Source organism: Manacus vitellinus, unplaced genomic scaffold (genome assembly GCF_001715985.3).
Source record: "Manacus vitellinus isolate BGI_N305 unplaced genomic scaffold, ASM171598v3 scaffold_9_pilon, whole genome shotgun sequence".
Classification (NCBI taxonomy): domain Eukaryota; kingdom Metazoa; phylum Chordata; class Aves; order Passeriformes; family Pipridae; genus Manacus; species Manacus vitellinus.
Window position 1 is genome coordinate 7,944,506 of NW_021940917.1, and position 14,288 is coordinate 7,958,793.

Sequence of the window (14,288 nt, forward strand, 5' to 3'; positions counted from 1 at the left end):
TGTATTGGACATTTCATCTATTTTAGCTAAAAAAAGAGTTATATTCTTCTTATATGCCACACAAAAGGTTTTAGTTTAATATAATAGCCTAGTTTCACTGCACTTAACTGATGGTTACACCAACTATCTTCTAGCTACAAGAAACCTCTAAAGAATATTCAAATCCTCTAAAGTTTCTGAGAATTCAGTTTTCTCTGAGTTGTCCTCAATTCAGAGAAAAACTCAAGGTATTCAATTTCTACTCTTTCAAAATCCCACTCATGAAAAGTTCATCAGGAGAATTGAGCAGGAGACTACTTAAAACAAATGCAGAAATAAATTAATACACATTTCCTTTTCAGTTGTGAATATAAAGTGTGACTTACTCTTTTAGTTAGCTGGGTGTCCATCATGAAATTATGCACATGTTTTTCAGCTTTGGTAAGTTCTAACTTCCTTGCCACCACAGCTACCACCAGTGCAGTGCACCCAGCACCCTGGAAACAATAAAACAAACCCCCAAGGTGTTACTACTGTATTTTGCAGAGTTTTGAGAGCAAGTTTCTCCTTTGCTGTAGAAGTATGGTAGGCATCAGGTGATTCATCTCTGGTAAATACAGTGAACATGCTACAGCTATTTCATTTCAGAGTAATATGAAAAGTCAGTAATTACAGGTTGGTAAACTGTCAAAGCACCAAAATAATTAGTGAGCAACACCATTTGAAAGTTCTACTTTTTTTTTTTTTTCTGCGGAGGTTGAAAATTTGAACACGTCCCATTTCTAATGCATAAACAAGGGGGGTGATCAAAACAACTTTTAAACCCCAGAATATTAGTAAATAAATGCTGTTCTTAAAAATTTCCTCAAGGTTACAGCAATTGCTAATGAAGAAATAAGATTAGATTAGTATTTAGCACATATACACAAAAAGAAAAGTTTTCATAGGATTTTAGGTCCTAAAAATAATAATAAAATTAGTATTTAATCACCTTAGTGTGTTTTCCTGTTGTTCTATGAGTCCTTCAGCAATCTTTTCCTATACTATTTCTGCTTATCTTATTAACATTTAAAATAGCACACATACATGAGACCATTTCTTCAAAACTTGGATGGAGAAAATACCAGGTTTTTAATTTACGCTGTCTATATGTATGCACATTCATGTACACACATGGACATGCATGTTCCCAGCAGGACAATGCCAGTAGGTTCCTGTCCCTTTGAAATGACAGTTGTCTTTATCAGCATCAAAAATTTACTTTTTTTTTTTTTTTTGGAGTGGTGAAAAAGAAAGGAGGCTGAAATGAGCCAGGTAGTAAGAAGCAGTGTATATTATACACATCTAGAGGCATAATTTACTTTCAATTATTTATAAATTCTGCTTCCTGAGTATTTATTTTTTTATAAACAAATTTTTACAAGTTGATTTTAAAAAGGCATAAAAATCTCATTGAATATATAAGGCTGTGTTTAACCTGCAGATTCAGTCCAATCTAGTTGTCATTGCACTTGTGTTAGTTACACTTAAATATAAAGCAATCTCTCACTGCACATTGAGGTCTACCACATTTTCATTCACAGAGCTTTCTTCTACTCATTCTGTATTTCTCCCAAAAATCTATTTTCTCTCTGTCTCCCACCTCTATAACTGCCTTACTATCTCCAGAAAATATAGAAGAAATCTCTTAATCTAGCTTCCAAAATACAAAATCCATTAACAAACACATAAAGACTGCAAAATAATTAACTCATTGGAAACCCTTATTCATATAGTGTCCTCAAAAAAATGAATCTTGTCTCTCTGTGCACTTACTGAGGCACACAATGAATTTTGTGAAAGCCTCCAATTAATTATTCTCCATTCCCCTGGTAGATTGTTCCAAGAAATCCATCTGCTCCCTCACAAGCACCTAATCCTCTGCAATTAGTTGTCACCTACCAAGGCTTCTTGCTGCAACAGCTCTCAGCATTCCCTCAAATGAGTCCCTTGTAATTTTGCTGCATTTCCTGCTTCTCTCCTGTCCTCAATACTAAGCCTTCTAGCTTAGCAGTTCTCTCTCCCTCTCTTCTCCAATCCTGTGTAAATAGAATTTCATGGCAAGTTACTTGAAGTCTTGCTCGCCCCATGAGACAAGTCATAATGGGGCTAAAAGTTCCTTTGCTTCTCCAGTTCCCATTAACAGTTAAAAAGGAAGAAGACAGCCCAAGTGGCTCAAGGCTAAGCACTGCAGGAATCCACTGAGCCTTCTGGGAACAGGACTGGGCAGGGCATGCTCTGACATATGCACTACCTCCCCAGGAAACAGACAGCACTCTTCAGGTCTTCTTCCTGTCACGGGAAACGCTAATGTGCAGAAGACTTCTTTGTGTGCAAATAAATGAATAAATTATCCCATAAAACACAAACAAAATGAAGATAAAAGCAGATACCTTTTGGTCCAGTATGCCAGGAGAATCAGGGCCAGATGCTGATTTAACGACATGACTGGAGTTCTGCATGCAAGAGCACTAAAATGGCACGGTTTATTAATACAGACCCCACTGGCACAAAACAGCTGTTTATGCAAATTAACTGGGGGAGAGAAATACTAGAGCATCCTTTCCCAGTCCCCCTCAAAAAGGTTAGAGGAATGGTGACCGGCAAAAGGAGTTTGGTTTGAGGTGAAAGTGTTCCAGATTTTGTGATTAACCCTCCTCCTTTTTCAGAGTGACACAGTCGTGAGGGCCCAACGCTGTTAAAAAGAGTAGCTTTACGTCTCATGTGAAATATACTGCCTGCAGCAGCACAATACTGTCATGGATAAGCTATGACAACCACCTTTATGGTGTACATGCACTCCTATCTTCCTCATCTCCAGAACAGCTTATTGCGATGGCAAGGTATTCTAGATTCAGGTTAAACCTCTTGGTTTTGTGGTACATGATGGGATCTCAGGATATGCAAATGAGTTCTCTTTGTATTTCTGTAAAAGTAGGAAATATTATACTATCTGCATGTTTACATTTTCCAGTACCTTGAAGGAAAAAAAAATTAATCTCATAACAGGATACAAAATTATGGAAATTCCACTTAAACTCCATAATGGTAGTTAATACTTTATGTTACAGTGGTCTTTCATATTATATGCCTCTTCCTCAGGAGCTCAGCATTGTTAAAAATACTAAGACAGTAAGAATGACTCAAAATTGCAGAAACTAAATAAAAGTGATACAGTTACTTTAAAATGGTAGCACTGTAAGAAAAATACTTTCCAAGTTTTTTGAATATCCTGATTCACGTGAAAATCAGTAGCTCAGCTCATATGCTCAGGTTTTTTCTTGTATCCATACTATGTAGTGGACCAGTTAATTATTTATTAAAATTATTTAGTGTAAGTAAAAGTACCATAATAATTATTTCAACTACAAGAAGGATTTTTTAGAGAATAAAATTCCACAAAGTCTTATATCTGATTACTGCATTTTATAATTTCCAACATCATTTCTTTTTTCCTGTTTTGAAGTAAATAATACAGTAAATCACTGTATTAAGCTCTTGCCTAACTTTCAGGGGAATTATATATAATATGAAGAAAATAAAAAAGGGAGGAATGCGTATATTTTTGAGTATCAAAGCAGCAATTAAGTCTATTTGAAATTTGCAGTCCTCAGTCAGTCCTCTGTCCACCTCTTGCATTACAGAGTTATTGTAGTGCAATACTACAATAACTTGAGTATTTTGACTTGGTAAGCTGCCTGATTTTAAGGGCACCTAGGACAGAAATTATTCCAATACATGCAGTGTAAGTAAATTGGTCAAACCAAAGTTAAGGTTTGACTATATTGCTCATTTGCTCCATTTAATGGAAACAGGCAATAACAGAATTGACCATCCATTAATCTGACGACCATCAAGTACTCTATGGTCAAGTGTTTGCCAGCAATCATCAGTTTTAAAAGCTGATGTACCTGAATTTTTCTATTTTTCAGAAATCATGCACAAGCTGAACCAACTTATCTACTAATGCAAGAGAAGCCCTTAAAGATTATTAAAAACAGGTTTCCTAAAAACTACAAGATCAGGACTCCACTGATGAGTTGAGCAATGCTTATTTCCTATTTGCAAGGATTGGAACATGAAGCACATGAATCTCACCCTGAATGCATAGTATTTCTTGCTTGATGGGAAATGTTGCATATTAGTATACAGGAAAAGCAAGAAGTCTGAAAATAAACATATTATACATCCTCAGTCTTCCAGCTGAGCAAAGCAACAAACTCTGGACTGCACAGTGGCACCATATCTCTGATGGTGACATAAAACTTGCATCTGTGAGCAGTACAATCTTGTAGCATAAAGTTTACAATCATTTAAACAGGACAAAACTCCCCTTGACTGTCAGTCTGTTCAGCTGTTTTCCTTTATGAAAACACTTTGAGGTGTCTGCAAACAATCTGAGGACATTATTTGCATCTTTAAGTCTAAATATGTTGCTCCTGTTCAGGACAAACGATGCCTAAAGTTCAAATGCTCATGCAGGCAAGCAATAGTCTGTGAAAGCCATCCTTCAGTACCCTCTTTAATGCCCATAATCCAAAGCAAGTTTACCTGATAGAAGTGTAAGTAGAAGTGTATGTGGACATCTGACTCACATACATACTGAGGTACTTGTTAAACAGTAGTAGGCTAATCATTTTCCTTAAAAAAAATGAATGGAAGGATGGACTAAATTGAGGGGAAAGAAAATGACATCATCAGACATCAGCTTCTTGGTATCAAGTCCATGCTATTTGTAAAGTGAAAGAGAAGAAAGGTGAAATTAATTGTATTTAAGTTATACTTTAAATTTAGCAAAATTTGAACAAAATGCTTAAACATGCTCCTCATAAAAAAGCACAACTATTACTTGGTGTTATCTTTCACTTTACTCTCCAGCATCATGAACTACAACTTTCCCTATCTATCCGCACAGTGTCTCCTCTTGGCACTTAGTTCTAAATTATGCAACTCTCAGCTGCTTTAAAAAAGCAAATTATCTCTTAGATACATCAGAAATTGCTACAATGGTTATTTCCTTTGCCTGTCATTTTTACTACGTTACTCTGCACTGTATTCATCTGCCCTTCTCTATGGCATCTGCCCTTCTCTATGGCATCACATACAGTACATTTGCCCTCAGTTGCAATGTCTTATGGCTCCTCACGGATTTGAGCTTTAATAAGCTCTTTCAAACAAAGTCCTATTTACTCAGGAAAAGCTCCCTAGAAACATAAACAAATATAATATATAGTTTTCTTTCAAATTCCTGCCCTTCTTTTCTAGGATATTACTACAAGGCCTTGCACAGCCACTGAAGGTACATCAGATTCTGGTATGCCAAGATCACTTATTCTGATTGCACATGAACCCTCCTTGTTCCCCACTCTACTCGCTCTATGGGGATAGTAAACTGTTCAGGAATTTGGACTATGTATTTCTGCTGTCTTTATACAGTACTGGTGAAAAGACAACGCAGAAAGAATCGTGCCTTGCAGAATACACCACCTAAGGAGTCTTTCTGCTGTGCCTTTTGCAATCGGACATGCCTGTGTCGCATTGGCCTCATTAGCCACCAGCGTGCCTGTAACAAACGTGAATAGAGCCTTCCTAAATCTTCGTTCACGAAGCCTAGCCATGATGATACAGTACTGGTATCAGTTGGATCAAGTCTTAAGAGTCCTGAAGTGCTACAATAACATAAATAAATAAATAAAGATGGTAGATCTATATTATCAAATTGCAGTGTATACATCATACTAGACTTGACATTGTGGTTTTTTCTCCTTCAGATCCTGCCGTTGATCGCCAAAATTATGTTTCAACATACTATATATCAGCTGAGATGCCTTTTGCAGTCCAATCACAGTCCTCTGTTCTCTTCACTCATGCAGCCCACCCTGAGCTTTCTGCTGCTATCAGCAGAATCACACCAAAGCTTACTAATGTAGAGCTGCTAAAGAGAATTTTACACTATGGTAAACCACAGTAGACACAGCCACGGCAGACAGAAGGAAAAAGCTGGTATTTCCCAAAGCACAGGATGAGAGTGAGGCTACAAAATCTGGATCAAGATCACGCCTTTACTACCACTCACAACCGCCAAGACTGAGGGTACACACTGGTGCAATACTGTGACTGCAAAACTGCAGGGTTCAGACTTAAGCGGTCTAGTATTTACATCTAGCATTTTGGTAAAAGCCCAGTTTTAGCGACAACCAGAGAGGTGCTTCCAACTGTCCAACTAAAGGTTTATGCAAGACAAATAAAGTTTAGCACGGGCTGCATTTTCACTTAGCACCGAAAGCAGCACGTGGTCAGTAGAGAAACCCTGTACTCCTCTAAGTAAATGCCTCTGGCATTTTTCACTTGGTTCTTTCTTCGATAAGGTTCCAAAATACCTTTACAAGACAACACTGAATTGAGCCATTTGTGCAAACACCTGAAGGTTATATACATGCCTGAAGGGTGCTATTGGTGAGGAGGGAAGCAACACTGTGTATCAGTGACTCAGTTGAAAGTCTCCTGACAGCTTTGTTTTACTGGACTGGAAGCGAAGTGCAGTCTTTAGTGGTGTAGGTGTCAGAAAAATGTCCTGCTATACTTGCCTGTAGCTGAAAGAAGGCAGTTGCCACATTTCTTGCTCACTTCCCTTGGGATCCACTGAGGGACAGAGAAGGTCCGCTTTGCAGACATATGGTTCTGGTGGGAAATTTATCTCTGCACCAGAAAAGGCACAGCATTCCTCCTGCTGCTCTGCATAAAATGAAAATCCTGTAAGAATTTAAATGGGTATTTTGTTCGTTTGGATCTCTAAAAGGTGGACATACAGTACCACCAGGGGAGGGGATAAATAATAATAAAAAAAAAAATGTTCCTTGAAGTAAAAAAAAAGCTCTCCAAAATAAGCAAAGCAAAAGTTGAGGGAGGAATCCATCCACAGGACAGACAGAGTCTAGGGAAATGGTGCTGTATAAATGTGGTTTTGCATGTGTCATTGTTTACTGGGAGAGATGTGTAACCTTGCAAGACTGAAACAAAGTAACATGAGTAATAGGACAACAACTATGCCATCTCAGCCAAAAGGGTGACCTAAAATAGTTTTGCATTATTTATACTTTCAATAGTTCAATAGTTGCCTGGCTACTATTGTCTTCAGCAGTGTTTGTCTGCAACACATCTAGAATTTTATTTCAACATTTAAACTTCTAATCTGTACAACAGCAGATGACCAGATTCCTTTACTTCTAATTATTACATAAGGTTTTTAGCAATGTTTCAAAAATAAAAATTATGAAGAGCATTAAATGTTATGTATAAATGTGAAATTGATTAAATACTCTCACACACAGTAATGGGTAGTGGGGGTGAATTACACTTCTGAAGTAATGCAAGCTGAGTACTAGGAAAGACATGTGGTTCAGCACAGGACATGATGATTTACAAGATGATGACAATATCTATTCTACAGGGGAACCTATAAATGATAGTAGTGTTAACTCAGAGCAGCCTGACAATTGAATGTTCCCTGGTGTCTGGGCTTCCGGAAACCCTTCAGTGGTCCTAACAGCTAAAAAATTCCTGGAGATCAAAACAGTTTATGCCAGTGTGCAAAAAACCTTTTTGCTGAGCAAGGAGGTGAAGTTCGACTTCCCTAAATGAGCAGGCTCACGAGCCTACAAGGGATGATGGCTACCAGTGATGTTCTTGTCCAACACCTATGTTGTACACACAAAAGTTTCGTAAGACTACGTGTAAAAATATATGAAAATTAGTGTATTAAATCTGAAGCTACTGTAGATGAAATTATATTTTTCCAAAACAAAGCAGAAGTCTTGCTGTAAGAGTAATCAGCTCCAGTCACATCAACATAAACAAAGATATCATGGGACAACTGCTGCTCATTCCAGCCAGGAACTAGCTGCCTTTGAATTTGCTGAAATGCATCCATAGCTAGATCTAAGTGAAACAGTTCCCTTGTCCTCTGACAGCTCAGAAACTTCCCTGCTCTACTGGTACAAATTAAAGACCTTCTGAGGAAGTTTTTTTCCTTTAATTTTTCTAATTCTAAATGAGGGTTAAAACTTTCAGGAGATTTTGTTTACTCAAACAGAGGCAGAGTTTCTGCCATCCTCTCACATTTCAGAATACCGCCCTAATGACCACTACTTTAGGGATCACGTTTTGGAGCTTCTCAACTCAATTTTAATACTTTATTTTTCTTTACTTCAGTTAAAAATTTCATTCCAACAAGCCATGGACATAAAATAATCCCAAACAACACTTTTCGTCACAAAAGTTTCTATTTTTACAATTTGTTGTGCTGGAACAATAATAGTAGAGGAGCTGAAGAATGTCTGAGCAGCCCAACTTTTAACAGCTTCATCCCTAAGAATTAAGGCATCATTAATTTTCTTTTCCATAATAAATTTCTGCACAACACACTGTCTATGTAGGTTGTAATATGTTAGAAGGAATAAACACAATCTGTTCTAAAGCCTGATGTCACTTATATTTATTACTGAATTATCAAAACTAACTGAAATTAATTCTAACATATATCTGAGACGTGGAACTGAGATGCTATCAATTTGTAGGAAAAGCTTTTCATATTTTCTATATTTTCAGGGAAGTAAAAATTGAGCAGTGTTCTAGATTTTTGAAACTCTTCTCATCCACAAAACTATTCACCACATTGCTTTGACTGGAATTGATCATACCTTTTCAGCTTTTAGAGTATAATTCAAAATACATTTCTGTGTTTCACAAACAACTATGTTTTGCCAATTAAACAATGTAAATAAAAGTTTTCATAAAACTGCACAATGTTTTAGGCATTATTATGCAAAATAATTTATGAACTTTTTGTACATTGTCCATAGAAAGTTCTATAAAATAATTAAAAATATTTGATTGCTAAAATCTGATGTTTACCTTCTTTTTCTCTTTTTCAGGACTTATTCCAGAAGACATGCAGACCATGTTAACTATTCAGTTAGAATCTCCTTTTTTCTTTCCCTCTTTTTCTTACAGTCTAGTAACTAGTAAATTTCAAAGATGATACAGTTCAGATTTTGCTACTTACAAAAGTCATACAGTTAAAAATTATGCCACTCTAGGTGCCATGTTCCTCTTCTGGATAGTTCTTTGTATTTGTTGGTAAGATCAGGCTGTCTGCAATAAAACTGTATACACAAACACCATCATTTAACCTTAAATGAAGAGCCCCCTATTCTCACAGAGGAAACACCTCATCCTCACCACTTTTTCATGATTCATAGGAAAGAAACTGTTATTGTTTAGAACTAAATAAATACTTTGAATGGACATTAAAACTCACAGCATTAGAACATTTTAAATGAGATCTGATTAATTTTTGATTCAAAATTTAGAACTAATAAAAAGTACTATCCCTAAATCCAGACTGTGCATATTGACTGCATTACAGTTACTCTAATAAGAATTCTTCATCTACATTCGTGGTATTCAAATCCTGTAGTTAAAAGATGAGACTTAAAATTTTTGCAAGAAAAAAACTCTAATCTTGTCTGCCTTTACTGCATAAATTTAAGGACCTTTCCTTATTTATTTGCTTCTTTCATAGGCCTAACAATCTCTTTGAAGTTCATTTCAATAACAGAAGCAATTAAACTGTAATTTCAGCATTAGCAAGGCAGATACTTTGAAATAACAGCTATTTTATTTAAAGCAATCTTCATCAAAACAACTTGTGCACCCTGTGACAGGACAATTGCAGCTCATTCATTTTATTTGTAGCAACACAGGCTTGACCTACAGGTCTGCTTCTAACTGTTTACAGGTGGCTCTGCAGGAAGATTCTGCATCCTAAGCTTTGCATCATAAGTTAAATGCACCATCTCACCACATAATGCTGTATGTATAAAAGGAGAAATGTCCTCTCAAACCTTGCAACAGATCCTTTTATCTGGAATTGGAAGAATGGATTGCCATTATTTTATCTTGCATAACTATAAAAGCTTACAAAGGTCTATAAAAATTGTCCATCTCACAGGCCATAATTATGTATTGTTCCATATCCTCTCACACTTGCCCCCCCTCCCCAATTTCTACTGACCATCTTTAAATTTTTGCTGATTTCATTATACTCCTCATAAAGCAAGGAAAATTTTGCAAAGCACTCCACAGCCTTAACTCCAAAAAGCCATTAAGAAGGTGGAAGTGCTGCCTATACAAGCAGTTGTGCTTAGCAACTGGACAAGCAAAGTTGCTCCACCTGTAGCTGAGATCCCCCTGCTGATGAGGATCTGAGAGACCTACCTGGGTGTGCACTGACCACCAGGCACAGTGTCTTCAGTGGGCAGACATAACCCCAATGAGCTGCACAACGTGCAGCCATGGGTCTCACCACTCCCTCTCTATCCTGTCCTAACAACAGTGAGAGCAGCCATATTTCTATCCATCCATCACAGCCTTGCAGACCTACCCAATGTATACAGAGGGCAGAGGACACGTGCTATTTGATTTATATTCCAACTGGGCCATTGTCTACTACTGCTGCCTAGTGAAGTGTCATTGGAAAAATACTTATTGGTAATCGAGCTGAGGTATCCAGTTCACTCTCACTTGCTTGTCTGTAAAGCATCTCTGCATTAACCCATCTTTGTATTGTGCTGTGCCAGTATTTTCATGAAAATTTCACATATTTAACCGCTTTGCAAGATCAGAAAGTAAACTGTTCAACATGACAATATTTTCTCACTATTTGCCTTCTTTGTTCACAGGACTTTTTTCCCCCCGTTTTTCTAGTACATTAATCAGACTTCTTTGCTCTCTTACTCTCAACAGTTCTCAAAGTATTTTTCCTTTTGGTATAATCTGAATATGTGTAAAGATTTTTTACCAGCAGTGCACATTTGTAGAATTCCAAAGATTGCCACTTGAACCAGTGCCTCAAGAGAGCAGTAGTTACAGTTCCAAAAGCCAGCTCAACTTGGTGCCACCAGCAAACTGCACAAAGTCCACTTCCCAGGTTGAAGTACAAGGCAGAGTTCAGCCTGAGTCCTCCATTTACATTGCACAGAAAGCAATTCCTGAGGCCAAAGTGGGAGGACAGCCAGGGCACCTGGGCTCTTCTTTTCCAAAGCAAGGCCTCCATGGGCCATCAGTTCTGAGAAACCAATATTAACTCTTCAGTGGTCTGTGTAACTACTCCTGTATTCACAAGTATTTCTATTTATTCTGCCTTCTATCCTTTTTAACAGGGACCTTACCCAAAAGCAAACACTCAATGGTATTTTTTATTGGTTACACTAATCCAACAATGTATTTGCTACTTCAGATTCTAGGGAACTACACTTTTCTTCTTAAAATCACATATACAGTTGCATTTTGCTACATACATTCAACAGTTACCCTCATGTATCTTTTAATTAGACCATCAATCACTCCTATGAAATAAAAATCACTAGGTTTGTTCTTTTAGGATCTTATATTTTTCACAACAAACATTAATTAGTTACTGTACAAGTTTCAGAAGAGTAGCTGGTTTTAAAGAATGATATTGAAGACCTATAAGCTTTTTGGTATTGCAGGTTAGGCTGGAAGAGAGTTCATTATTATGTTCACTGTTTCATACTTTGTATCTCTCAGATCCTTTATAAAAACAAAACAAAACAAACAACCCCCCCCCGAGTAATTTTATCATCTGACTTTTTCCTATTGCTCCATAATTTTTTTGTCAAAGAAGACATTAATGCAATTAGAGGTGAGGCTCTATCATCACATACTAGCTACTTGGCTCATTTTTTTGTTAAGAATGCTATCTGTCTCTGGAGGTATTTATCCCAAACTCATTACCATGACAGACTGGAGACTTTGTGCATCCAAAGCAGCTGCAGAATTTATGATCACTAAGAAAAAACAATCACAGACACAAAGGTGAGTGAGTATCATCCATACATTTTACAGGTCTATCAGTTGTGAAAAAGCAATGCCATGTGTGAAAATAGTATAAAAAGTAGTATATATAAATTTGTACTTTAGTTGTTCACGGAAGCAACTGCCAGAAATAATCTGAATCCAAGTAGTGCTATCATAACTGAAATGAAAAATCCATTTTATTATTTCAACTTCTGTGTCCTTCATTCACATGTGTATAGAATAAAATTTGCAAAAATATGTACTATGTTTTTCTAATTTTATTTTTACTTTGTTTTCATCATAATAAAATCATAAGCTGATCCACAGATATTTAAAACAACAGTCCAGCTGCTACTATCCATTTGCACTAGCAGAAATGCATTTGTGTGAAACCCATAGATGATTATTACCAATACTACTATTCTCATTGCACTTCTGCAGGGCTTTGAAAGATCCTAGATTTCTGTGTAATACTTGTTCATAATGAAATTCTGCAAAGTCTTGAATAATTTTAGTGGGAAAAAATGATCTTATACCTGTACTTTCAAGTATTTGCTTCTTAATTAACAGTGCCTGGGAAGAAGGAAAGCTTTATAACAGGGTTCTGTCCCCATTCTGCATGTCCCTGTGGCAATATACACTGCTTCTCCATATTTTTCCTAATGAACTTATGAGCACATTTTATTCTCTCTGGCATCAAAATCTAAGAAAGACAAGCAAAGCCAAATACCCCAGAAGATGGCAGATTTGAGCTCAGCCAACGGCCTTTACAAAAGCCTTCTGAGTCATTCTGCTTTCAGCCTGTACTTTCCAACTGCAGTGTAAACTGTATTTAAGGAGATATGCATCTGCCACCATTGGCAAAATTTACTGCAAGTCTTTCTCAATAAAGTCAAAGACCTGAAACCAATCACTTTGGTGTTTTTTTTTTTAAAAAGCATTTAAATAAAAATCTTTATAAACATTAAGAAAATGCATTTGTCTATTTTAGTCTCTGGACGTAAAATACACACTTACAGAAAAAATTTTACCAAAACGTCTGTTCAAAAGGGGCAATGATTTGATACCATCTGTGGTCAGCCATAATCCCAATACAAGTGTTTTAACAGAGGTAGATATTGGAACTGTATTAATTACAACAGACAAAATTCAGATGTAAGTATGTATCTTATTGTTATATACAGTGTTACATGACAATCATTCTGCCTCTCTCATTGACAGGGACATTTATACAGAAGTTGATATAAATAAAGGTGGCAGAGTCCTGAACTTGTTTACTTCTAATTTACTGCAGATATGTGTAAATTTCCCAGACATTGTAATACTTTGGCTTACTCCCTGCCTAACTTTGACCAAATAGAGTAATACCGAAAAATTAAACCTTGACATGAAATATTGAGTTTGCATGGTCTAACTGCTGAATGATATCAATGGTAGCAAAACCTCTTACGGTGCAAACTGCACAACTTAAATCCACTTACAGCAATGGAATGCTATGGATAGTATAAGACTTGTAAGAAATCGATTAGAAAACTATGCTCAAGCAAAAGGCTTTAGGAGTTTCACCACCATCATGTTTCTTTGTTTACAAATAACTTAATTTTAAGAAAGGAAAGTCAGAACTGAAGATTCATTATTAGTATTTGTTCAATTACACATGTCCAAAGATGATCAAGATGATATGATACCTTAACATTTAATGAAAGAATCTACTGCGATTTCTGAAGCTATGAATTAAGTCAGGGTGGAATTTGTTTCTCTGTATTTCATTATGCAGCTGTTAAATTTTACCTAAAGAAGAAGAAAACTCCATTCCATGACCAGGAATGAAAGACTATGGGAATGGTCTGAGTAAGTATTTATACTCTGCAAGACAGTAAATAAATGTTTCTTTTTGACTACAAAAAGTTGTGGGATTAATTGCAGCAAATGTAATCTCATATGTAATGAATAAATTCACTCACCATGATTCCAGTAAGTAAACAGACTCCTTTCCCACAGTATGTATTAGGTACCATATCCCCATATCCAATGGATAGAAAAGTTATTGAAATCAACCACATTGCCCCAAGGAAGTTGCTAGTAACATCCTGTTGATCGTGGTATCTGAAAAGAAGAAGAAAACAATTTCTTCATCATGAAAACAATTATTAAACTTTCATGCTGCCAGAAAGAAATTGCATTAACTTGTCATCTGATCATTCTTGTATTATATCTCCTTCTTAAAAGCAGCTCTAAGGAATTAAATAAAACTCAAATGCAATTACATCAGCAGTAAAGAATCAGAAGTTATAAAAATAGAATCAGCAGTAGAGATACTTGTGATGGTTTATAATTCAGGATTTGGTTACTATCATTAAAAAAGCTGAAATCTAATTTTTTAATAGAAT

At 36.3% G+C, this 14,288-nt stretch overlaps 1 protein-coding gene across 1 annotated transcript in view; it reads right to left on the bottom strand.

Moving 5' to 3' along the window:
• Window positions 1–14,288, bottom strand: part of KCNN2 (potassium calcium-activated channel subfamily N member 2) — a 75,591-nt gene that overhangs the window by 12,702 nt on the left and 48,601 nt on the right. The window contains 2 exon segments of the mRNA XM_018085848.2: window positions 366–476; window positions 13,863–14,004. Of these exon segments, the coding sequence (XP_017941337.2) occupies window positions 366–476; window positions 13,863–14,004 (253 nt within the window).